We start from the raw sequence: 27,120 nt of genomic DNA on the forward strand, positions 1-27,120 counted from the left end.
CATACTTGAGGCAAGCTCAGAACTAAATTAAAATTAATAAGCAAATTAACAATGAAACTACCTTACATCAGATCTATGATGCAAACTGCTTATGTAATTCATTAAAATTAACACAAGCTAAATTTGACTCAATCCTTCAATGGCTTCACATGTACATCAGATGATTTCTATGATCCTCTCTGCCCCACTTCTCAGTTTAACATTCTTTTAAGTTAAGGCATTTTGTCATTTGCCTTTACTTCAACACTTCATAATGTTGTGTACTCTTTCAAGGTGCCAACATTAGAGTATTTTTCAATTTGGCTACACTTATATACAGTACATGACTTGTTTGGAAAACTTATACTGCTGTGTCAAACTCTACATGTTTGGTTAAATTTCATCCACTGAGTATTGCAACAGATCTGTCAGCAGGAAGGTCTAGAAGTGAACATAAGGTTGGTCAACTTCTCCCCAATTACAAGCAATACCTGGTATCTGCCATCCACTGATTAATAGCAATAGCTTTCAAAGAATGCAAACTTGACAAAAATCAATTGTGAGAAGCCGCGTGCCATTCTTCACTGTCAAAACAAATCCTACCTCCAAAAATAACATCCCACCAAGTCTTTCTGTGACACGTACCACAGTTTGATGATTGACCTGAATCACTTCATCCCCAGCGTGGATTTTCTTGCACCGATCCGCAGGAGACTTTATAAAGGGAGGAAAAAAAGGGAAACCCAGTTGAAGAAAATAAAAGCATTATCAAGTAAAAATATGCAACATTTACTTACTTCATTAAATACTTCGACTACTTCCCATCTTTTATATAAACACATCAATGATGTTTGCCATTGCTAAAGTAACATACAGTGAAAATAACACTTACAATATTTTATCCACCTAATATTTCACTTCAGTTAATGTTCAGTTAATTCCCATTCAATTTCTGAATGCAGCATTACGTTACAAAAAAAAGGAGAGAAATCTGCACTATCGCATATCTATTATCTCGGCAGGTGTTTCCAAACATTGTTTGGTTACTTGTTCTATTCAACTTTAGTTCACAACATTCCACTCGAATGCAGTGTATTGGACAGGGTTCCTAACACACCAAACTATTTTGGAATTTCTTTATTTGGGTATAGGAATGTCCAATCACTCTCTCTTCAGGCACCTGCCCTGAAAGGGCATTGGCGATGGTGGGCTTCTGTGATTGGTCCAGGTCCATGTTTGGCAAAGTACTGCAGTGGTTTGTCATTATCTTCTGCAGATGCTTGACAGAAAAATCTCCCACTCCTCTACCTGCCTTGGGTTGTTGGAAGATTTACAGATTAACAATCAACCTGTTTGTTCAAACTATGACACACTTTCTATGGTCATCAAGTCCTGAAGTGTGACTTAAACACAGAGCTCCTGGCTCAGAGGTAGGGACACTACAACTGTACAGTGAGGCTTCCTGTAATTATCCATGTTAAATTTTCAACTTTTTTTTTAGGAATAAAGAACAGTAACTAAAAAGTATATGTTTTTATGAAGTAAATATTGAAACGGTAGTTTGAATCATCTACTTGCTTCTTTTCCAGATTACTAAATAAGGGTTGGAAGACTTAGCATTTCTCTTACCTTTCCAGATTTTGGAGGAGAAATTCTTTTGCACAGAGCAATGCAATGCATTGCAAATAGACTTAGATTCATTCCATGGGGATCAATTGCCTGTGGGGCCAGTTGCTCCTGTGATTCAACATGTCCACATAGACATGCAGGAAATGGCACCATACTGACAAATTGCTCCCTTTGTGACTCAGTATCAAGTTCATTGAGTATCAATATGCAGCTGCCGCTACATCCAGCCGCATCCGTACAAGGAGCAGAAATGAAACAAACTGTTTAACCTGGTTCATAAACACCTATGGGATAATAAAGTCTACTGTTGCCCCAACATAAGGTCAGGAAGCCCTACAGTTACTAATGAGGTCAACACAGAACTTAATATTTGGTTTGCATTTTGGGTTTTTGATGCTTTCAACACAGAGATACTGTTGACCTGATTGACAGAGATCTTTATGCTGCTGGAGGAAATCTCCTCTTAAGATTCAATAATCCAATGAGTATGGATCAATGGATATCAGGTTTTAGACTCTCTCTCTCATGCTTGTTTGTAGCATTCTTCAAACAGGTTGAAGCTGAATGTGATTTGGAAGTTGGACAACAGCCAACAGATTTTTCATGAGATACACAACTGTGATCTCTACTGGTACCAACATATAGTGATTGGTTAATATTAATGCAGCCAACTGCTGATCAGTACCTTTCCTTATGTGGAAGACTGCAGTTCAAATGTGGCTGTTGCAACTCCTCCAAACTACTCAGACCACCTTGCAATATAATGTACAAAGTAACAAGCCTTTAGTTTGGTCCTAAGGCCATAGCCAGTTTCATCTTGAAAGCATGTCAATTAACGTCTGTATTTCCATACAATGCAAGGATCCTCAGGAAGGTAAACTTCCATGTTGCATCAGCCAGACCTTGGTTCATTGCCACTTCCTCATCATTGTTTGGTGACTCACCCAGTGATAACATTTAGTGGCCATTTTGCTGCAGTTTCTGTGTCTGTGTTTAGCTCCTGGTGCCAGAGAGGACACTATTAGTAATGGTCTTAGGAATGACAGTGCTCTTCAGCAGTATGAGTAAAACCACTTACTGACATGCATTTAGTGCTATATTATCATCTCATCCACTGTTATGCATTTTTGCACAATCGCTAAGCATGGGCAAACTAATAGGAGATACAACATCATTCATATACCATCCCAATAATATGGCACAGACTACAGCTTTCTGAACAGATCTATAATAACCTGTTCATCTAATAATGAGCAGTCACGTGTGGGACTATACTAGCTGCACAGCTGCCTCCAATTTCATGTCAGTATATCCTTTAAACCTACGAGAACACAGATTGAGAGTGAAGAGTTTTCCTCAGGGCTTTTCTGCATGATTCCAAGCCCATTATGTCATATATCTGGAAATGCCGGTAGCTCGATAATATTTGTTCCTTTCACTTTGCTTTCTACATGCATGCAAACAGCTCTGTGTCAGTAAGGCGTTTTTTGGAAGATATTTTTACTACTTTCCTTCACGCTAATAACATACGATACATCCTTAATTTACCATTTTCGTGTTTTATCTCATGTTTAAGTAGCACAATTTCTGTTTTGCATGTCATTGACATGTTACTGATTCTCTCAGCCATAGCCCAACATGCTAGTCTGCCTACTAAACGTTGAGACTGCCATACCTTACCAAATGTACGCTAACGTTTTGACGTAACAGAAATCAGATCTTCGTGTACGAGCTGAACTTTTTTTTTACAAATTACAAATTAAAAATACAAATTAATGTATTCTTCACTTTCCTCAGATGAATTCACAAACTTTGCCATGTAAAATGACTGAACGAATGACCTGTTAGCCGCTTAAGCAAATCTAATTAAACATCATTGAACTGCGCAGCACGCACGAAATGGCCTTTTGATCCAATGTGTCCACATCAGCACATCCCACTTGATCCCATTCCCTGTCCTTTTCCAATTACATTTTAAATGTTTTATTTTCACATTGTTATCCACTTCTTTTCAGAAAATGTTTAGGATTCTGTCGTTTGCCACTTTTTTTTTAAAGAATATATTACTCAGAATGTGTGCATTATTGACAAGGTGGCATTTATTGTCTTTCCTTAGTCATCTTGGAAAGCTGCAGCCTAGAATTGCTGCTGTGCCAGCAGGGCTAAGTACAAAATGGCTCATTTGCAAACATATTTCAGACCCCATTTCTGGTCTCCTCCTACCTTTTCTTAAGCCCTACCTATCCGTGGCAAACTTTTTGTTCATCCTTTGGCCATACCAGTCATTTTAGCCAGTTACTGCCTGGGAAAGAGTGTTGATACTACAGAAGACAAGCCACACTGGGGAAAGAAGTACACATTCTCAAAAGAAATTTGACCATTTTCAAAAACACACAGGAAATCCAACGGAAGGATTAAGTACAGCAAAATTCAACTAAAGCATGGGAGAAAAGTTTGAACACAAGGTAGGGATAAGCGATAAATGCAGGTCCTGTCAGCGATGCTTACATTCTGTAGAAGAATTAAAGACATAGAAAAAAAATACAATAATAGATAAAAACTTAAGTTTTAATACTGGCACTGTCAATAAATTTTCAATGATTAATCAGAACGTACATAGGAGTGGAAGTGATTAAACATTGCAGCTTCAGTTTATTTTACTCCAGCAACTGAACTAACAACGTGGATTCTGCAATCCAATAATGCACTAACTTGGAAAATACAAGATGTGGAGATGCCAGTGTTGGACTGGAATAGGCACAGTAAGTAACCTCACAACACCAGGTTAAAGTCCAGCAAGTTTATTTAGTAGCACAAGCTTTTGAAGCATTGCCCCTTCGTCAGGTGAGTCTCAGATTGATTCATCTGATGAAGGGGCAATGCTCCAAAAGCTCGTGCTACCAAATAAACTTGTGAAACACAGCAAGCTAAACAAGGCATACAGCACATAACAAAGACAAAACAACTTGTATAAAGAAACATCTCAAGGAGATGAAGAGCACTATCAATAACACAGAAGGTAAACATAACTGCAAAAAGACTCATGGGAGTTTGCGATCACCAGACACAAACTGCTAGGATTTCTGGCTCATCCCAGCATCAGGATTTTCCAGTCTTGTGAAGGCCACCATGGTGGATTTCCTGGCAACAGGGCAAGCCATGCAAAAATGACATAAACATTGGCAGGACTGGAAGATCTGGCAGCATGGTGAGCTGCCTCCAGTGCTGGAAAGCATGCCGTGGTGGGGGGTGGGGGGATGGAAAATCCCATGTAGTCAGTTCAATGAATCATTGTAAGCAGCACCAAGAACACCTAGTAACATATATGAATTTGTGACCACTTAGACAAGATTGATGCTAAAAATCATAGGGTGCAGGTTTTCATCTTCGCCTTCTCAGTGGTAATCTGGCAGAGCAAATCCCCTACCTTTGAAAGAACACTCCCCACTTTCAACCAAAAATTGATTCCCAATTCATTGAAATGTATATGATTAAAAATTGGACAGGTTCTGTAATCTGGCAGGTAAACTGCTCAGATTATAGCACATGCAGTCAGGATGAAAGTTTACCCCATTGTATTTGGAAAAATTTCATCAACTACTACTCTCAAAACAAAATCAAAAATTCTTCTATTGCACGTCAACCACATGTTAATAAAAACTTAGAATCTTACTCAATAAACACAGAAAACTCAACAAAATCAATGGAGGGGCACATCCAAAATGGAACAACCTTTACAGATTCTGCCTGATTTACGTACTTTCAACATTTTCAGTTTTACTTTCAGATTTCCATCATTTGCAGTGTTTTCTGGTTCATTTACTGAATTTCATTTAGCTACCTGCCTGGTGGAATGGGCTAAATTATACTGTAAGCACAATATTTTATTCAAACAAACAGATACTGAACACTGACATATTGCATAGGCACCTTCATGAATTATAAATAAGCATATCATTGAATAAATTTATGCAATTTACTTGCACGCTGCATTATACAGTGAAGGGATTAAGCTGTTTGGAGATTGCGCTGTTAACTAGTGCAAGTCAGATTTCACTTCTCAGTCTGACACAAACTGGTACTGTGCCAAATTTCATGGACAGTATTATGTAATACCTCCTCCTCACTTGCATAATGCAGTTCGCCTACATGACTAATCGGGTGGCCTGTCATCTTGAAGTTTCCAGTGCTGGTTGAAAAGTTTGAATTTTGTTTTGGCTTTTTGCATAATCTAATCAACACTTTTACTGGTGCATTATTTTCTCTCCTATCATAGAATCGTAGAATGGTTACAATGCAGTAGGAGGCCGTACAATCCATTATGCAAAAGCAACTCAGCTAATCCCACCCAACATCCCCCCACACCCGCCACCCTCCCCGATCCCATTTGCACATAGCTCGACGAATGCTCTCTCTTCAGCTGTTTAACCTTTTCAAAACCCTGACTGTTTTCCTCTACCACACTCACAGGCAGTTTGTCCAGATTCTAACCACTCATTGGGCAGGATTTTCCAGCCACGCTCACCCCAAAACCAGAAAATCCCGCCCAAGGCCAGTGAATGTTTGCATGGTCCGTGTCCCCACCGCTACAATTTCTGTGGCGAGTGTGACGGGAACATTCCGGTCATTGTGTTAAGGAATATAATTTCCTTATATTGTTATTCGTTCTTTTGCCAATCACCCTAAATCCTCTCATTCACAATCTTCTACCAGTTTCTCTCTGTTTAAGCTCTCTTGATCCCTTATGATCTTGAACACTATTAGCAACTTGCCTTTCAACCTTCTCTTCTCAAAGGAGAAAAAGCCCAGCTTCTCCAGCTAATTGAAGTCTCTCCTTTCTGGATCCATTCACATAAATCTTTTCTGCACCCTCTCTAAATATAATGCCCAGAATTGGATATAATTCTCCTTTGAGACTGAACTAGTGATCTGTAAAGACTCAGCGCAACTTCCTTGCTATTGTGCTTTTTGCCTCTACAAAGCTCACAATTTCTCACCCTTGCCATGCCACCTTCATTCACTTGTGTAGTTATATTCCCAGGCCTCCCTGTCCCTCACTCCCTTTCAAACTGTGTCCATTATTTTATATTGCCTCGTCTTGTTCTTTGGACCAAACTGGTATCACTTTACTGCATTCAATTTCAACTGCCATGTGTCTGCCCATTTCCTCTGGAGATCTATCACTATCATCCACACTATTGACAATACCTCCCAATGTAATGTCATCTGTAAATTTTTGAAATTGTGCCCTGCACCTCCAAGGCCAGATCATTAACATAGATCAAAAGTAGAGGTATCATTGTGCCAACCCCTGGGGCCGCTGCATTCCTTCCTCTGGTCTGAAAAACAACTATTCACTGCCATGCAGTTTCCTCTTATTCAGCCAACCTGATGACTATGCTGCCACCCTTCCATTTATTCCACGGGCTTCAACTTTGCTGGAAAGTCTATAACATGGCACTTTATCAAATGCCTTTTAGGAATTCATGTGCGTGACATCAATTGCATTATCTCTCTATTGCCTAATCAAAAATTTCAGTCCAGTTAGTTAAACACAATTTGCGTTAACAAATCCAAGCTGCCTTTCCCTAATTAATCGACTCCCATCCAACTGATTGTTCATTTTGTCCTAGAAAATCAACTCTAACAATTTATCTGCCACTGAGTGACTGGCCTGCTGTTACTAAGTTTATTCTTACAACAATTTTTGAACAAGGGTTGAACATTTCCAATTTCTTGTATGCTTTCTCAATCTGGTATCCCCCAGCCCCCTGCTCCTCCCATCGCATATTTTAGGAGGATTGGGAGATTATGATCAGCAGCTCCACCTTTATTTCCCTCAATATTCTTGGACCCCGTCCTGCTGATTTATCAACTTTCACAGCAACCTTTTGAATACTTCCTTTCGATAAAGTTTCAGCTCATCTAGCGTCTCAAAGGCCTCTTCTTTCACCTTAATATGTGAAAAATCCATTATTTTTGACTTTCAAGACATTCAGGATGGCAATCCTTTTGAAGTGGCACTGCTACCTGGAGGTGGAAAAGTGGACAAGATGTGACCGTAATCAGTGGTGTGTTGAGAGCTCTTTGAACGGTGAGACAAGACTGGGTGTTCCCACCACCAACCATGTAAATTATTGCCCATCTCTCTCGAACTGCATTGTGGAGATTGTTTTCTTTTAAACCTTTACTCCCCAGTTGGGCATTAAAAGAGGGACTAAAGCTTTTATGAAAAGACTATTGGGTTTCTTTTACGCTTCATGTTTAAATTTTAAGTTGATCTTTCCAGTATCTAAATTAAGTGCCAGTCTACGGACTGAATGCTTGGTGCCCCCGAGCACCAGATGGAAAACCAGTGGCAAGCCAGCCATGGCCAAATCTGGGAGCCCCGACGGAATTAAAGACCTATCACATAGCTGCCATTGGATTTTCAGAAATTTTCTCTTCACTAACCGCGCACCCCCCCCCCATCCCACAGCCACAGCCCCCCCTCGCACGCCACCCACCCCCCCACAACCCCACCACCACCCCCACCTCCGCTCCCCGCCCCCCCCAGCGCCCAGCTCTTCAGTGCCACCAGGAGTAGTGGCCATTGCTGGGACTGCAGCAGGACGTGAAGCAGCAGCCTCAAGGCGGGCACCAAAAGAGAGGAGCATTCACCTGGACCAAGCTGGCAGTCCCAGTAAGTAAGAAGGTGAGGTCGGTGTGAACGGCAGGTGGTGGGGGTGGCAGGTGGTGGGGGAGGAAGGTGGCTGTGGTGGGGGAGGAAGGTGGCTGTGGTGGGGGAGGAAGGTGGCTGTGGTGGGGGAGGAAGGTGGCTGTGGTGGGGGAGGAAGGTGGCTGTGGTGGGGAGGAAGGTGGCTGTGGGGGGGGAGGAAGGTGGCTGTGGGGGGGGAGGAAGGTGGCTGTGGGGGGTGGGGAAGATGGTGGGGTTGGGGGGTCGGGGAAGGTGGCGGGGGGGAAGGTGGTGGGGAGCGCACAGAGCAGTGTCATTCAGTACAGCCCTACCTGAGGCACAGGGGATACTAATGGAAGTGGCATGAGGTCATTAAGTGGACCTCATTTGGCCAATTTTTCACATTCTTTCATGCAAGGTAGGTGTTGCTGGCATTTATTGCCCTTCCCGGATTGCCTCAACAGAGTAGCTTGCTAGACCATTTGAAAGGGCGGTTAAGTGTCAAGCTCATTGCTGTGGGTCTGGAGTCACATGTTGGCCAGGCCTGATATGGATGGCAAATTTCTCCCCAAATAATATTAGTGATGGGTCTTCCAACAATTGTTGCTAGTTTCATGACACTATTACTGACACTAATTTCAGATTCCAGATTAATTAAGTGAATTTAAATTCCACTAGCCACCCTGATGGGATTTGAAGCCATGTTCCCAGTGTACTTGCCTGGGTCTCTGAATAACTTGTCCAGTAATATTACCACCACATCACCTTAAGGGATCAGGAGTGGGAAAGGTGTCGTCAACCTTCCCGACCTCTGACTCAATGGGACAGTAGGGGGAGTTTGCAAAGTATCTACACCACTGCCTTCCTGTCTGATTGTACAGCTCCTCGTGTTCATTCAATTCCACCTGACGCATCAAGATTTCTGCTGAACATTTTTGCATCAGCCACGATCTAGAAATAAAAGGTGTCAGACTTTGAGCAGTGGAATTTTTAAAAACACACAAATTCTGGAGGCTTTTTTTAAAACATTCTCATGGGCATAGAGACCGCCTGCAAAATTGGTTTGAGCTTTTAGCATTGCTCAAATCACATCTACTCATATCGAGTAGAGAATATCTTTGATGTATTTGATTTATTTGACGTATTGATCCTGCTCCTATTTTTTATGTTCTTATGTATTAGGCTCTGCAAGCTATTCACTTACTTTTTTTATTTAATGCTTTTTGTTTCTAGCACCCAACCTAACTCTCCATTACAGGTTTTCTGATGTCTGTTTCTAATCAATACTGGTCTGTTCACTGTTCCACTAAATCTTCCTCTCTCTTCTTGCAAGCAGCAATAACATTACCCTATGCTTTCTTCTTCCTGCTACATGCCAGTATAGTGAAATCAAAAACAATTACATTCTACTTGAAGACATTCTTCCACAATGACTCAAAATGGTATGACACGTTACATTGCCCCATTTCTCTTTCTTACGACAACCTGTAAGCTTTTAAAATTAAAACTGATCATCAGTAATCACTGCTCCCTGATTTACTTTGATCCTGAGTAAGCGGGGTGCTCACCTGGCCTATGGGGCTTTGGCACTTCTCAACAAGAAACTATATTTCGCCACACAAGACTGAAATAAATTAGTTCTCAGGAGGATACTGAGCGAGCAATTTACAACAATGAAAGTTGATGCTAGAGAAACCAAGAGGTCATTAAAGAAAATAGAGGATAGCCACAACCGCAATATCAAAATGTTTTTGAAGCTATGCTTGAAGTCAGAGGATGACAAAAAAATTCATAGGGCCACTAATGAATTTTCCAGGGCAAAGTTAACTGAACACATGGGATTAGGAATAAAATACTGCAATAGAATGAGAATTGGTTAACAGGCAGAAAACAGAAAGTAGGTTCTAGATGATTTGGATATGGAGATCAAGTGTAATATTTCCAAATGTGCTGATGGCACAAACTAGATGGGAATGTAAATTGTGAGGAAGCTGCAAAGATATTTCAAGGGGACTTGGATGGCTAAGTGAAAAGACAAGAACAGAACAGATAGAATATGATGAGAATAAAGTGAACTTATCCACTTTGGTAGGAAAAACATGAAAAACAGGGTATTTCTTAAATGCTGAAATAACGGGAATTGTTGATGTCCAAAGTGTTCTGAGTGTCCTTGTTCATGAGGAATGTACATATTACAGAGGTGGTGGTGCTGGAAGTCTTAAAGTGCATCAAGGTAGATAAATCCCCAGGACCTGATGAGGTATCTCCCAGGACGTTGTGGGAGGCTCGGGAGGAAATTGTGGGTCCCCAGCCGAGATATTTGAATCATCGAAAATCAGGAGTGAGGTGCATGAAGATTGGAGAGTGGGAAATGTTGTGCCTTTGTTAAAGAAGAGCTGCAGGGAAAAGCCTGGGAACTATAGGCCTGAGAGCCTCACATCTGTGGTGGGTAAATTGTTGGAAGGTATTTTGAGAGTCAGGATCTACAGGCATTTAGAGATGCAATGACTGATTAGAGACAGTCAGCATGGCTTTGTGAGTGGAAAATCATGTCTCTCAAATTTAAATGAATATTTTAAAGGGGTTACTAAGAAGGTAGATGAGGGCAGTGCAGTTGATGTTGTCTACATGGATTTTAGCAAGGTCTTTGACAAGGTACTGCATGGTAGGTTATTGCACAAAGTTAAGTCTCATGGGATCCAGGGTGAGGTATCTAAATGGATACAAAATTGGCTTCTTGACAGAATGTGGAGATGCTGGCGTTGGACTGGTCTAAAAGTAGAGGGCATAGATTCTTGACAGAAGCCAGAGGGCGGTTATAGAGAGTTGTTTTTCAAACTGGAGAGCTGTGACCAGCGGTGTACCTCAGGGATCAGTGCTGAACTGTTATTTGTCATTTATATTAATGATTTGGATGAAAATATAGGCATCATGGTTAGTAAGTTTGCAGGTAACACCAAGATTGCTGGCATAGTGGACAGTGAGGAAAGTTATCTCCAATTGCAATGAGATCTTGATCAATTGGGCCAGTGGGCTGATGAATGGCAGATGGAGTTTAATTTAGTTAAATGTGAGGTGATACATTTTGGTAGATTGAACCAGGGCAGGACTTACTCAGTTAATGGTAGGACGTTGGGAAGAGTTACAGAACAAAGAGATCTAGGGGTACTTGTTCATAGCTCCTTGAAAGTGGACAAAGTGGTGAAGAAGGCATTCAGCATGCTTGGTTTCATCGGTCAGAACATTGAATACAGGAGTTGGGACATCTTGTTGAATTGTACAAGACATTGGTAAGGCCACGCTTGGAATACCGTGTGCAATTCTGGTCACCCTATTACAGAAAAGATATAAGTAAACTAGAAAGAATGCAGAAAAGATTTGCTTGGATGCTACTGGGATTTGATGGATTGAGTGAGAAGGAGAGGCTGAATAGACTGGGACTTTCTTCTCTGGAACATAGGAGGCTGAGGGGCGACCTTACAGAGATCTATAAAATAATGAGGGGCATAGAAAAGACAGGGAGTCAATATTTTTTCCCAAAGGTTGGGGAGTTTAAAACCAGAGGGCATAGGTTTAAGCTAGAGGAGAGAGATACAAAAGTGTCCAGAGGGGTAATTTTTTCACAGAGGGTGATGAGTGTCTGGAACAAGCTGCCAGAGGTAGTAGTTGAGGCGGGTACAATTTTATCTTTTAAAAAGCATTTAGATAGTTACATGGGTATGATGAGTATGGAGGGATATGGGCCAAATACAGGTAATTGGGATTAGCTTAGGGTTTCTAAAAAAAAAAGGGCAGCATGGACAAGTTGGGCCAAAGGGCCTGTTTCCATGCTGTGAACCTCTAGGTCTCTATGAAGCACTAAAAGCTAACGTGCAGGTGCAGCAAACAATTAGGAAGGCAAATTGTATCCTGGCCTTCTTTGCAAGAGGATTTGAGTACAGGATTAAAGATATCTTGCTGCAAATGTGTAGAGCCTTGGTGACATACTACACCTGGAGTGTTTGGTCTCATTGTCAATGAAAGGATATGCTTGTCATAGAGGGAGTACATTCATCAGATAATCCCTGGGATGGCACAATTATCTCATGTGGAAATAGTGAGAAAACTGTGTCTGTATTCTCTGGAGTTTTGAAAAGTGAGGAGTAGTCTACTTGAAGCTTACAAAATACTGACAGGATGTGACAGAGTATTTGGGTACAGAATATTTTCCCTGGCTGGTGAGTCTAGAACCAGGAGACAGAGTCTCAGAATAAGGGGCAGGCTATTTGAGAATGAAATGAGGAGGAATTTCTTCATTCAAAAGGGAACAAATCTTCAGGATTCTCCATTCCAAAGGGCTGTAGAAGTTTAATCATTAAACATATTCAAGACGGAAATCAATAGATTTCTGGATACTAATGGCATCAAGGGATATGGGAATGTTGCAGGAGAGTGACATCGAGATGGATGATCAGCCAAGCCATGATGTAATTGAATAACAGAGCTGGCTTGATGGGCTGAATGGGATAATCCTTTTCCTGTTTTCCAAGTGGACTTCAAGGACATGGCAGAGATTTTCAGTGGATACCATGTAGAGGTGATCACTCTAGAAGCCACAAATAATGGGTCATACAGTTGTAAGTGTTAAGGTGGATGCAGATATAGTATTGGATAACACCTCTTAAAATAGATTGGCAGCTTAGCCTTGTCCATATTTACTGAAAGTGCTCAAGAAATTGCAGCTTCATGCACACAACTCATTAAAGCCAGGCTTTATCTCTCTGTACTGAAGAGAAATCCACTCGGAGACATTGCTCAAAAGGGGCAACACCAGAATTTTTATATTACAAGCTTGACCGCTTGAGCCCAGTCTCAAGCAAGTGTGAGAAGGAATCATTGGAGATATATTCAATGGTCATCTTGATGAAAAACAGGTTGGGAGAGATTGTAAATCTTCCATCTAGAAAAGGTACCTTCTAAACCATTTTTTGAGATAATACCAGATTGGTCGACTTTGCTAACCCAGTGAACATCTGAACTTACTGTCAAAATCTTGTTGCGCACTTCTTAGGATAAAGACCTGTGGCATTTTTGGTCCGATCCTCTGTCAATAAGCAACTGATTCTACTCTCCTAGAAGATTGTTATTATGTACCGGGGTTCTATGTGGAACTAACTACTTATTCACCATCTTTATGAAAGAAAGCATTCTGGGAATCATCAGCAAGCTTGCAGGTAATAGAAATGGAGCCCTAGAAAATTCTGCTAAGCTAATCCAATACAAATCAAGCATGACACAGCCCTTGTGAGAGACCTTGGATAGGTGGCTCAGCAGAATTGCAGATAACCCTCAGGAAGCATCTGTACCTACAACTGGATTAATTTTACTGACTGGCAGCAAGGCCAACAATTCACAGAGTACACTGGAACATTTTCAATGCAAACCCTAGAATTTCTGTGCTTTGATGGAAAATTACAAAGGTCGAAGCATCAAAAACCCCACTGAATCTACTTTTAGGCGTATGCAAGTGTCTGAATCCAGTATGTGTAAAACAAAACAAATTAAGGTAAAGTGTGAATTCTTCAAAATTTTGTTGAGTAATCTTTCAGGAAAAATGTTAACTTTCGACGTTCAAGCTTTTTTTAAAAAAAGTTAAAACAAAATTGTGTCTGGATCAAATAAAATTTGGCATTGAAATTTGTCATGACTTAATTTTCATTGAATCATGGAATCCCTACAATGCAGAAGGAGGCCATTCATCCCATTGAGTCTGCACTGACCCTCCGAAGAACATCCCACCCAGGCGCAAGCCTAACCCTAAAACCCCGCAACCAGTAAGTCCATTATAACCAATCAACCTAATCTACACACTCAGAACAATTCAGAATCACAGAATCATATAGTGCAGAAGAAGGCCATTCAGCCCATCAAGTCTGTTGTGATCACATCGCACTCAGGTCCTATTCCTGTAACCCCACACATTTACCCTGCTAGTCCCCTTGACATTAAGGTCAATTTAGCATGGTCAATCTACCTAACCTGCACATTTTTGCGCTGTGGAGAAAACCGGAGCACCCAGAGGAAACCCACACAGACACGGGGAGAATGTGCAAACTCTACACGGACAGTGATCCAAGCTGGGAATCGAACCTGGGTCCCTGGTGCTGTAAGAAAGCAGTTGTTACCACTGTGCCACCATGCCCGTAATATTAACAATGTTCTGCCATGCATTTTAAATGATTACAACAGTTGCTCTTTTATTCATATGATGTCCAAGTAAAGAGTTGTTTATCATAAGAAGTGTATGCAGATTTGAACAGAACAAGTTTATTTTATTTACATATCACCAACCTTGTCAGAGTTAGTAGCACTCTCATCAAATACTCAAATGTATTCATTCACTATCTGTGGGATATTGCTATATCGCAGCTGCATGTAGCTACATTACAAAAATGGCTGCACTTCAAAAAGTGATCCATCACTTGTCAAGTACGTTGAGGTATGCTGACCATGTAATGAGATACTATATAAATGCAAATTCGGCCTATCTTTGCCATCAGTGTAAAAAGAAAGCACTTCATTTTCCAGCAGCCAATCAAGAAGCATTTGTTTTTATGTCCCTCAGTGAAAGCTCTGCAAACTCATTTCCAACTATTTCCAGCAAAACACTCTGCCACCCTCCTTTTCACAATAACATGACGTCCAATATGTTGTAATCAATACCATGAGAGATCTGCTGCTAGGTTAAAATAATCAGCAACTTGTATGTATATAGCATCTTTAACGTACAGAAACAACAGTGCTTCACTGCAGCATTATAAAGCAAATTTTGATAATGAGCTACAAAGGTGATAGTAGGACAGATAGATAGCTTGATCAAAGAGACAAATTTTAAGGAGCTTCTTAAAGAAGGAAAGAGGTATTTTAGGCACAAAGAAAATAGGAACAGCTGTAGGCCATCCTGCCTCTCAGGTCTGCTCTGCCATTCAACTAGATCATGGTTGATCTTCTAACTCAACAACTGTTGGACTTTAACCTGGTGTTGTGAGACTTCTTACTGTGTTTACCCCAGTCCAATGCCGGCATCTCCACATCAGGACTAATTCAAACCCAGGGGGTTCCAAAGGTCAGCATTAGAGCAGCATGGATAACTCAGAGGGTTGTGGGACTGGGGAAGATTACAGAAATAGGGAGGGATGAGGCCAAGGGAGAATTCAGAAACAAAAATGAGGATTTTTAAATGAAGGCATTGCTTAAGGGGCGCCAATGTAGGTCAGTGAGCAAATAGCAGAGGGTGACTTGACAGAGTTTCAGATGCCATCAAGTTTACAGAGAGTAGGCTGGAGGAAGCCAGCCCAGAATGCATTGGACTAGTCAAATCTGGAGGTAACAAAGGCAAGTTAAGGGAGGAAAGCATATTATTGTGAGGGGTTTTTTTTTGCCATTTTAGCAAATATTGGAGAAAGAGGATTTCAATAAGAGGTGTGATGGGTGGAAAAGGTGAGCTGTTCAAAGAGACAAAAGTGCCAGAGGAGTAAAGGGACATACCAGGAAACTCCAATGATTTTGAGAAAGTGGAAGGTGGTGATACAAATAAATAATATTTGATATAAAACAGTTTTAGTTCACTATGAAGCAACCAATTAGTAGCTAGTAACTACCACAAAAGCATCCAATCAAAATTGGAAATGAGGAAATGGCCAAGGCCTTAAATAAGTTTTTTGTGTCAGTCTTCACGGTAGCAGACACAAATAGTCGACCGAAAATTGACAGTCGTGGGACTGTAGCAGGTAAGGACCTTAGAACGATTACTACTACTAAAGAGGTAGTGCTTGGTAGGCTACTGGAACTAAGGGTAGACAAGTCCCGGGCCCGGATGGAATGCGTCCCAGGGTACTAAAAGAAATGGCAGAAGTAATAGCGTATGCACTAGTTGTAATTTATCAAAATTCACTGGACTCAGGGGAGATGTCAGTTAATTGAAAATAGCTAATGTGACACCACTGTTTAAAAAAGGAGGTAGACAAAAGGCGGGTAACTACAGGCCGGTTAGCTTAACATCCATACTAGGGAAAATGCTGGAATCCATCATTAAGGAAGAAATAGCAGGACACCTGGAAAAGAATGGTTCAATCAAGCAGACACAGCATGGATTCATGAAGGGAATGTCGTGTTTGACGAATTTACAGGATTTTTATGAAGATGTAACGAGTGCAGTTGACAGAGGGGAACCAGTGGATGTGGTGTTTTTAGAGGTGCCTCACAAAAAGTTGCTGCAAAAGATTAAGGTACACGGAGTTGAGGTTAAAGTGTTCATGTGGATTGAGGATTGGCTATCTAACAGGAAGCAGAGAGTTAGAATAAATGGGTGCTTTTCCAGTTGGCAGTTGGTGACGAGTGGCGTGCCGCAGGGATTGGTGCTGGGGCTTCAACTGTGTACCATATAAACAGGATGATCTGGGGGAGGGGGCTGAGTGTAGGGTAACAAAGTTTGCTGATGTCACAATGATGAGGGGAAAGCGAATTGCGTGGAGGACGCGGAAAGTTCGCAGAGAGATTTGGATAGGCTGAGTGAGTGGGCGAGGACCTGGCAGATGAAGTCTAACGTTGGCTAGTGTGAGGTTATCCACTTTGGAAGGAACAATAGTAAAATGGACTATTATTTAAATGGTGAAAAATTACAACATGCTACTGTGCAGAGGGACCTGGGGGTCCTTGTGCATGAATCACAAAAACTCGGTTTGCAGGTGCAGCAGGTGATCAAGATGGCAAATGGAATGTTGGCCTCTATTGCGAGGGGGATAGAGTATAAAAGCAGGGAGGTCTTGCTGCAATTGTACAAGGTACTGGTGAGGCTGCAACTGGAGTACTGTGTGCAATTTTGGTCCCTTTATTTGCAAAAGGATATATTGGCCTAGGAGGGAGTGCAGAGAAGGTTCACCAGGTTGATACCAGAGATGAGGGGGTTAGCTTACGAGGAGAGATTGAGTAGACTGGGCCTGTACTCGGAGTTTAGAAGGCTGAGGGGGGATCTTATTGAGACATATGAGATAATGAAGGGGCTAGATAGGGTAGAGACAGAGAGATTATTTCCACTTAGAAAGGAAACAAGAACTAGAGGGCACAGCCTCAAAATAAGGGGGAGTCAATTTAGAACAGAGTTGAGGAGGAACTTCTCTTAGAGGGTAGTGAATCTTTGGAATTCTCTGCCCAATGAAGCAGTGGAGGCTACCTCATTAAATGTGTTTAAGTCACAGACAGGTAGATTTCTGATCAATAAGGGAATTAAGGGTTATGGGGAGCAGGCGGGTAAGTGGAACTGAACCATTATCAGATCAGCCATGATCTTATTGAATGGTGGGGCAGGCTCGAGGGGCTAAATGGCCTACTCCTGCTCCTATTTCTTATGTTCTTAATTTGGATCATCCACTTCAGAAGTCACATCAGAAACACATAAAAAAACTAAATTATTTTGAAGATTGTGATTTATCCAGCTCATGCTTCAAATCACTCTAACAATTTGTTCTCCAATCAAACGACTTCTTCCCACTTTCCTAAGGGTTGCCTTTTTCCACTTAGTCTGCACTATGCCCAACCTCATGGTAAAGGGTTACCCATTGTTCCGAGAGAGCTTGTTGTATCCATCAATTCTATTTTAAAAAATCATTCACAAGATGGCTGACTGGGCCAGCATTAATTTCCCATTCCTAATTGACCTCCAACTGAGTGGCTTGCTACACCACTTAAGAGTCAAACACAATGCTGTGGGTCTGGGATAACATGTAGGCTAGGCCTGACAAAGAAGGCAGATTTCCTTCTGGAAAGGGCATCAGTGAAACACACATGTCAATCTTAGCCTCCCTCCTCATCTTAATTCTGATGCACACATTTCATTTGATCTGGAGCTGAGCTTAGCCAGCTTGTCAGAAACCCTGGCTAGAAGATTCTCATACCTCTTTGACTGCAGCCTGGAGTTTGAGTACTATTATAGCTCCGCAGTGAGCCTGGACGCTAGAAATTCCAACTCCTCATGAAACAGCAAGATGCCTCATGGAATTATGGTTTTCATCCTAATATCATGCAAAGACTATACTTCAATTGCAAGCAAATGATATGGATTACTGTGGGAGATTCAGCAAAGAATAATTCCAATATCAGTAAATAAGGATGGGGTGTTTTGAAAAAGAGCAAAAGATTCTTGGCATCTTGATGTTTGTAAAATGTATTCTAAATATCGTATCTATGAAGGCTTGCATCTTTCAGTATCAATGATGTAATAGTTTATCCCTTTTCGTTTGCATAATATGTTGCTTCATTAACTTTGTTATGTTAAAATCATGGGAAAGTTATTGCTGCGCTTAAGCTGCAAAACATCAGATCCAGCCACATCCCACTGCAAAACTGGAGCACACAAACCACACTGATACTTATGTGTATGGTTGAAGATGATTAAACAAGAATTGAAATGAGACTCTATCAAATCCAGAGAATAAAGTAGGCCTGATCAAAGAATAGAAACTATCTTCTGGAATTTTTGCTATCATTTATCCTCCAACACTGTTTATGGCTAATCAGCTACTTTGGGAGGGCCACATTGTCCATAAGACCCCAAAAACAAGCCCACACTTATAGCTTTGTCTCATCGTGCGGTTACCAGAAGGGAAGAGAAAATGTTTCAGGGAAGTCTCCTTGAAAAATGAAACATTCCACCGATGTGTGTGGATCTCTTGGTCAAGACCAACCCCCCAGCCCCTCCCCAGACTGGAGAAGAAGCATTCACAAACAGTACCAACCATTTCTGACTGGCTCAGGTAGAGGTGAAGCACAAATAGAGGGAGGTGTGAATTAAAAGCTACCAACCACAAAAGCTAAGCATCCCACCCACCCACCTCATCAAATACTACCTGCCCACTTGTGGGAGAGTGTGTGGTGCCAGAATTGGACTTTTTAATCACCTCAGTAGGTATAACGGAAGAAATTTGTTCTCCGTCCCAAGGGACTACCTAAGAAGCAGAAAATTAGTCTTTAACCAGCATCATAACAAACTAATTAACTGCTCACTCAGCTGTTTCTGAAACCTTATATGCACTTTTTCCCCATGTCACCCTCTGTAACAATCCATTTTAAAGGCAAGTCATTGGCTATGAAGAGGTTCAAAATTTAACAAATAGGAACTGGCCCTTCAAGTCTGCTCTACCATTCATTGGGTGATCTTCTCCCTCAGTTTTACCTTCCCACATTGCTTCCATATTCCTTAATCCCCTTATTGTTCAAAATTCTATAATTTCCGTCTTGTAATCGGTTTTGAGATAGCTCAAAGAGTTGAAAAGTATTATGTAAATGCAAATTGTTTTATTTATTCATTTGGTCTTCAACTGCGCTTAGAATTATTGAATCCTGACAGCACAGAAGGAGGCATTTGACACATTGAGTCTGTCCTGATAACAATCGCACCCACGCCCTATCCCTATAACCCCACGTATTTACCCTACTAATCTCCCTGACACTGAGGGACAATTCAGTATAGCCAATCAGCCAAACCTGCACATCTTTGGACTGTGGGAGAAACCGGAGCACCCGGAGGAAAATCACGCAGGTATGCAGCGAATACACAAACTCCACACAGACACCTAAGACTGGTATTGAACCTGAGTCCCTGGCACTGTGAGACTGCAGTGCTAACCAATGTGCCACCCATAGAGTTGGCTCAGTTAATTGAAAATCACACTCTGCTAGTTAGTTGTCAATATTTTTTGGAGCACTGCAGCACCTAGCTCATATGTATTGCACCTTCTGGGCTTTTGCTTTGGCAGCATTTAAACTAAGCACTGATTTTCAATTCTTGATGTGATTTTTCCTGCTCCTGTAATCACAATCAACCCTGTTCTTTTTGCCTTCAGCTACTTTACTTGAGTGCTGATCTGTGAGGAATACACACAGTGCAGCTTCTTAGTAAATGCAACAAATCAATGTTGCTACTTTTTTTAGCCTCTCCATGCTATTCCTTTCTCAGTGATCTTGTTGTCAGATTTCTTGCATTGACCTGTGAGCTCATTCACTCTGAACACATACGTCTTTGTTGCATTTCAGATTCTTTTAGATGGCCTTTTTCTAGTGCTTGCCTAAGTCTGGTGTCATGTTTCTGCCGATGCTAATGTTACGTACGCACAAACAATCATTGCATGATTTCATGACTCACCTTCAGTGCGGCAGAGATTTTAAAATGAAGGATGGAGGGGAAAAAAAAATCTTGAAGGTACAAAGAAACAAGCTTGCATCATTGTGTTACAGGCAAGATCTAAAGCAGCGTTTAATTTGGATAACAGTAAACTATAACATCTTTTCTTCTTGTGTGGTTAATTTTGTAGGATTCTCTTTGTTGGACCTGAGGGAGGAGGGATCAAGGTACATGCTTCTATCCATTTGGTTTAACTCAGTTACTGGGCTCACTAATTATGTCAGGTAATGACAGGCACTTCAATTCTGTTTTGAGTTTCTCTATTAAGATAAGTAGTATCTTTTGACCAGGTTGAAGTACCAACACTGTATTGCTAACAATCTGATCCTATGTTTTCCAGGCAAATGACAAAAGCTGTGGAAAAAAACCCCATTATACAAAATGACAAAACATTAAGGCTTATCGGTTTCTCTCTGGCATAAGATCTGCAGCCAACACCCACTTCAACAATGCAGCCTTTCACATTCTTGAGAGTTAAAAGTGCCAGATGCAGTTCTCAGTTTTGGATGAACGGATAGGCTTTCATTGTCCTTGAACACTATTGTAGTAACACTAATTCAGGTAACCAGTTTCAGATTTTTCCATTAAGAATTGTGGACGATAGGAAGAAGGCTGGTCCCTCCGGGAGGTGGTGGCCTAGTGGTATTATTGCTTGCCTATTAATTAAGAAACTCAGTTAATGATCTGGGGACAAGGGTTTCAATCCCGTTGATGGTGGAATTTGAATTCAGTAAAAAAATCTGGAATTAAAAATCTACTGAAACCATTGTCGACTATCAGAAAAAGCCATCTGAAGCCCTTTAGGGAAGAAAATCTGCCGTCTTTAACCAGTCTGGCCTACATGTGACTCCAGAGACACAGCAATATGGTTGACTCTCAATGCCCTTGGGCAAATAGGGATGGACGATAAATGCTGGACAGCCAGCAATGTTCATGATCCGTGAATGAATAAAAAACAATTAGCCCATAAATGTTGTGGTTCCTTCATTCAATTGGATCATAACTGATGTGTTGTTCAACTCCATTTACCTGTCTTTGGTCCATATTTCTTGACACACTTCCCTAGCAAAAATCCATCAGTCTTGATTGACAATCCATGACTTTGTTTTGCTGGTGGTAACAGAATCCACAATATACTCCTGTTTTCCATTAATGCTAGTTAAGTAATATTCATGAACATGCTTTTGATGTTGTGATGATTTGCACACACTGGAAAATTGAATTAAAGTTGCTTATTGGCCTCAAACGTCTCATGTGCAGTCACAATATCCACCTTCTTCAAGAAAGAGCTTTGAATGATCAGCGTCTTCTCCTGAGATTTTAGTTCGGCCTTGGTCATCTTAACCAATGCACAAACATTTAATGACATGCAACATTAAATTGGCATTACTGAATAGTCTCCATAGCTGATGCTATCTTGCAGACCATCTCAAATCTAACTACACTGTGGCGCAATTCACCAACCTCTTACAACTTACAGTAATGTTTGATTTGTTACATATTGGTCAATAGTCCCATTTCAACCTTGTATCAACTTTTGGTTCTCAGAATTTGTTCTTATCAACTGAAAGTGCTGCAAATATTCAGCAGGTCTGATAGCATCTGTGGATGGAAACAGTTGGTGCTTTGAGTCAACTTTGACACTTCCACTGTTTCTTCCTTCACAGATGCTGCTGCATTTTTATTTATTTCCGATCCCCAGCATTCACAGTATTTTGCTTTTATTTTTGTTCTAATCCAGTCACAATTGACTTCAAAACCCATTAAGTGCTTAATTTTCTTTTTGCTTTTAAGTATAAATTACTGATTTCTAAAGCATCTCTAGTGACACACAGGGAGAAGTGAACATTGCAAATTGCAGTTATATTCTTCAGGTGTGGTTTCGACATTTTCATGGATACCAATTTACAAGCTCAGAAAGACCGAGTGATTTCCGCAGGTTAACTTTCTATCACCAATTGTGGAATCCCATTGATGGTAGGGTATGCATTGCCTCAGATGGGGATGAGCTAAAACAAAACCCAGGAAGACATTGGGGAAAAAATGCCAGCAAAACCTCACTTGTAAGCAAGCGTTCTAAGAATGATGGAAAACCAAGACTTAGGTTGTATGCATCTTAAAACAATGTAACAGTGGAGTCTGGCACCAAACCAGCATGTTTTCATGACATGGAAATAACTTTGCTTTGTGCAGCATGTACAGTAGATTTTTAACAAGGAATTGTATTGCAAACTGCAAAGAATATTTTTAATCCAGAAATCTAGCACATCTGAAATGACAATCACTCTGAAAAGATTGCCCACATGATATCTATATTTCACCCATTTCATTCAGCTTTAATATGTATCTCATGCATGTAAACTATCTCAAAGATAATAACCATCACAACATAGCGAGTTGTTTTGTGAATTACCATTTTAAGTACTTCCCTCTAATCACATGCCGGACTTTAAATGAATATTAATAGAAAACTTAATAACATGTCAAGGATAAGAAACAACCTTTGGTGCTGATGAGACGTGCTGACAGCTCATTTCCTATACACAGTCACACTTCCATTTATTTCTGGACAATACTTGAAATGACAACCTATTTAGGACTGAAGTTTGTTGTCTTGCCAGTTTCTAGTAATCGATAAAAAGGGTGGCACAGTGGTTAGCACTGCTGCCTTGCAGCACCAGGGACTCGGGTTCAAATACAGTCTTGGGTGTGTATGGAGTTTGCACATTCTCCCCATATCTGCATGCATTTCCTCCGGTTTCCTTCCACAGTCCAAAGATATCTGGGTTAGGTTGACTGGCCATGCTAAGTTGCTGCTTAGCAGGGAAATATGTGGGATTATGGGGATAGGGCCTGAGTTGGGTTGTGGTCGGTGCAGACTTGAGGAGTCAAATGGCTTCCTTCTGTACTGTAGGGATTCTATTCTATTCTAATTTAAAACAGGGTTTAATTTTTTTTTACCTTGGCTAAAACAAAATGCTAAAATCATTGGCTTAACTGATTATATACTTAACTGGATGCCTTGGTGGTTATTTTCCAGACGTCGCTGGATTCCGGGGAAGTGCCGGAAGATTGGAAAACGGCTAATGTTACGCCGTTGTTTAAGAAGGGTGCCAGGCAAAAGGCGGGGAATTATAGGCCGGTTAGTTTAACGTCTGTGGTAGGTAAAATGTTAGAATCCGTCATTAAGGAGGAAATTGTGAGGCATCTTGAAGGGAATTGCTTGATAGAGCAGACGCAGCATGGTTTCATTAAAGGGAAGTCGTGTCTGACAAATTTACTGGAGTTCTATGAGGATGTGTCTAGGGCAGTGGATAGAGGAGAGCCGGTGGATGTGGTCTTTCTGGATTTTCAGAAGGCGTTTGACAAAGTACCTCACAAGAGGTTATTGCAGAAGGTCGAGGGACATGGAGTTGGGGGTAGGGTGTTAGCGTGGATAGAGGATTGGTTGTCAAATAGGAGGCAGAGAGTGGGGGTCAACGGGTGCTATTCGGATTGGCGGGTGGTGACTAGTGGAGTGCCCCAGGGGTCGGTGCTGGGGCCTCAGCTTTTTACCATTTATATAGATGATCTGGAGGAGGGAACCGAGTGTAGGGTGTCGAAATTTGCTGATGACACCAAGATTGGGGGAACGGCAAATTGTGCAGAGGGTGTGGAGAGTCTGCAGAAGGATCTAGATAGGCTGGGCGAATGGGCCAGGAAATGGCAAATGGAATTTATTGTTGGCAAGTGTGAGGTGGTCCACTTTGGTAGGAAGAATGGTAGGAAGGACTATTACTTACGTGGCGAAAAACTGCAGCAGGCGACGGTGCAGAGGGACCTCGGGGTCCTTGTGCATAAGTCGCAAAAACCCAGCTTGCAGGTGCAGCAGGTGGTCAGGAAGGCGAATGGGATGCTGGCCTTCATAGTGAGGGGGATTGAATATAAAAGTAGGGAGGTCTTGCTGCAGCTGTATAGGGCATTGGTGAGGCCGCAGCTGGAGTACTGTGTGCAGTTTTGGGCGCCGCACCTGCGCAAAGATATTTTGGCCTTGGAGGGAGTGCAGAGGAGGTTTACTAGGCTGATACCGGAGTTGAGGGGGTTGAGCTATGAGGAGAGGCTGAATAAACTAGGCTTGTACTCGTTAGAGTTTAGAAGAATGAGGGGAGATCTCATTGAGACGTATAAGATGATGAATGGGATGGATAGGATAGAGGTGGAGAGACTCTTCCCGCTCAAAAAAGACAGTAGGACTAGGGGGCACAGCCTCAAGATAAAGGGGGGGCGGTTTAGAACGGAGTTGAGGAGGAACTTCTTCACTCAAAGGGTGGTGAGTCTCTGGAATTCTCTGCCCGTTGAAGTGGTGGAGGCTGCCTCGCTAAATATTTTTAAGACGCGGGTTGATGGGTTTTTGATAAGAGAGGGGATTAAGGGTTATGGGGAGAGGGCGGGAAAGTGGAACTGAGCCATGACAGCTCAGCCATGATCTTATTGAATGGCGGGGCAGGCTCGATGGGCTAGATGGCCTACTCCTGCTCCTATTTCTTATGTTCTTATATAGATGTTCAGCACTGAAACAGACACAACTTTATAGTAATACATTAAATCTGGAAGTATAATTCATTTAATCAATAAAAATCTCAACTTTATTCCAGCTTTTCAGTAGCTGTGTTGCATTTTGAGCCACTGACTGTATTCAAAATGAAACCTGTGGAACCTACGAAATAATTACTCATATAAGTAGGAGTGATCCTCTAAAAAGAACTGAAAAGATAAAATCCATCTACTTAATCAATGTTATTTTAAGCAAATTCCTTCTGCTTGGGCTTGTATCCACATTTGTGCTTAGATTTACACATTCTCCCCTGCATAAACTTGAAGCCAACTGTCCATATCCTAACCTGCTTCATGTCCTAATCACCCATCACTGCTCTGCTCACTGACCTTGTGGCTCATGGGTCAGCAAAGCCTAATTTTTTAAAATTCTCAATCCCTCCAACGGCCTCATCCTATCCTATCTCTGTAATATCCTCCAGCCCCATAACCTGACAAAATATCTGAGTTCAGATTCTGGCCTCTTGAGCTCTGTGATTTCATTTGCCCCATTGTTAGAGGAGCAAACAAACCACCCTACATCATCTATCTCTTCATCCAAACTATTGATAACTTGCACCAATATCTTTGTGTGGTTTGGTGTCAAATTCTGCTTTAGAATATGCTTGTGATGCACCTTGAGATGTTCATTCCATTTAAGATGCCAAATGAATACAAGTTATAACAAGAGCGGATGTTAGAAAAACTCAGCAGATTTGGCAGCACCCATAAGGAGAGAAAAGTAGAGTCAATGTTTAGAGCCTTTAACTTCACCTAAATTCCTTTATTTACCATTCCAACAGCAGTACACAGAGTGTTATCAGTCAGCAGTTTACCTTCAGGGGTGCCAGAGGAACTGACACTCCCAATTAAATACATGGAAAAGATTCCCTGATCAGCCTATCAATTGACTCCTCAATTGATATCTTTTCATGGACTCCTTAATCAGGGAGTTCATTTACCAATAGATGAACCTCAATAGCCTTACTGAAGTCATTACAGACTCTTCAACAGAACTGAAGGGAGGGAGAATGTGTTAGAGCTGTAAGAGAGTGTAACAAAAAGTAGCAACTTCAAGAATAAAAGACAGATGGGCTGGTGTGGGAGGGGGAATTGGCAGTTTGCACTGAGGCAATACACGTATGGGATATTTAACAAAATGGTGTTTAAGATGGAGGAGATAGATCACAATCAAATGCTGTTGAACTCAACTCAACTTCGTGTCCCGAGGGCTGCAACATGCGCAGCCTGAAGATGAGATGCTACTGCTCCAGCTTGCGCCAGGCTTCACTGGAGCATTACAACAGGTCAATGACAGAGCTATGTGCATGAGAGCAAGGTGCTGAGTTGAAATGGCAGCAACAGGAAGGTTGTGGTCATGCTTGTGGACAGAGTGAGGGTGTTCTGCAAAGCAGTCACCCAGTCTGCATTTAGTCTCCCCAGTGTAGAGGAGACTGCATTTGAAGCAGTAAATACAGTAGATCAAGTTAGAAGTAGTTCAAGTGAAATACTGCTTCACTTGACAGCAAATACAAGTTGTTGTTGCTGCTAAGATCCCAGTGTCTTATCGATGATATTTCTCAGGTTCGGAGTAATCATTAATATTGGCAGTGAGCTGGTTTCTATTTGTATGCTTAGCAAAGTCTCACTCTGCTGACTCAAACAATAAATAATGTTGAGTTCAGGTTAACATGGCTATTTGTACCTGAAATGCCATGTGCAGAAAGCTATGAACAAAGGAAAATGTTGACACACTAAGTATGTCGAATAGCAGTTTGTACTTTTTTTTGGGCTATTTTGAGTGGTAATTGTGGTGGAAATTATTCACATCTGGATCTGTAAACATATCCAACAAACAAATGGACCAAGTGCAGGAAAATGGGATTAGAATGGTTAGGTTCTTGATGGCTGGTGCACGCAAAATGGGCTGAAAGGCCACTTTCTGAGCTGTGCAACTCTTGCGACTATATGAACAGTTGGTAAACTGCTGCAGTGAGTCATCCCAATATGTTTTAAAGTTAACATTCATCAGAAGGAGCTAAAGAAT

At 41.4% G+C, this 27,120-nt stretch overlaps 1 protein-coding gene across 1 annotated transcript in view; it reads right to left on the reverse strand.

The window, feature by feature from the left end:
* cnksr2a (connector enhancer of kinase suppressor of Ras 2a) overlaps nt 1-27,120 on the reverse strand; it is a 422,869-nt gene that overhangs the window by 180,986 nt on the left and 214,763 nt on the right. Inside the window, exon 8 of the mRNA XM_080203990.1 lies at nt 625-693. Coding sequence (XP_080060116.1) covers nt 625-693 — 69 coding nt within the window. The remainder of the gene's footprint in view (nt 1-624; nt 694-27,120) is intronic.

This window comes from Carcharhinus amblyrhynchos, chromosome 15, assembly GCF_965287045.1.
Source record: "Carcharhinus amblyrhynchos chromosome 15, sCarAmb.v2.hapA, whole genome shotgun sequence".
NCBI lineage: Eukaryota > Metazoa > Chordata > Chondrichthyes > Carcharhiniformes > Carcharhinidae > Carcharhinus > Carcharhinus amblyrhynchos.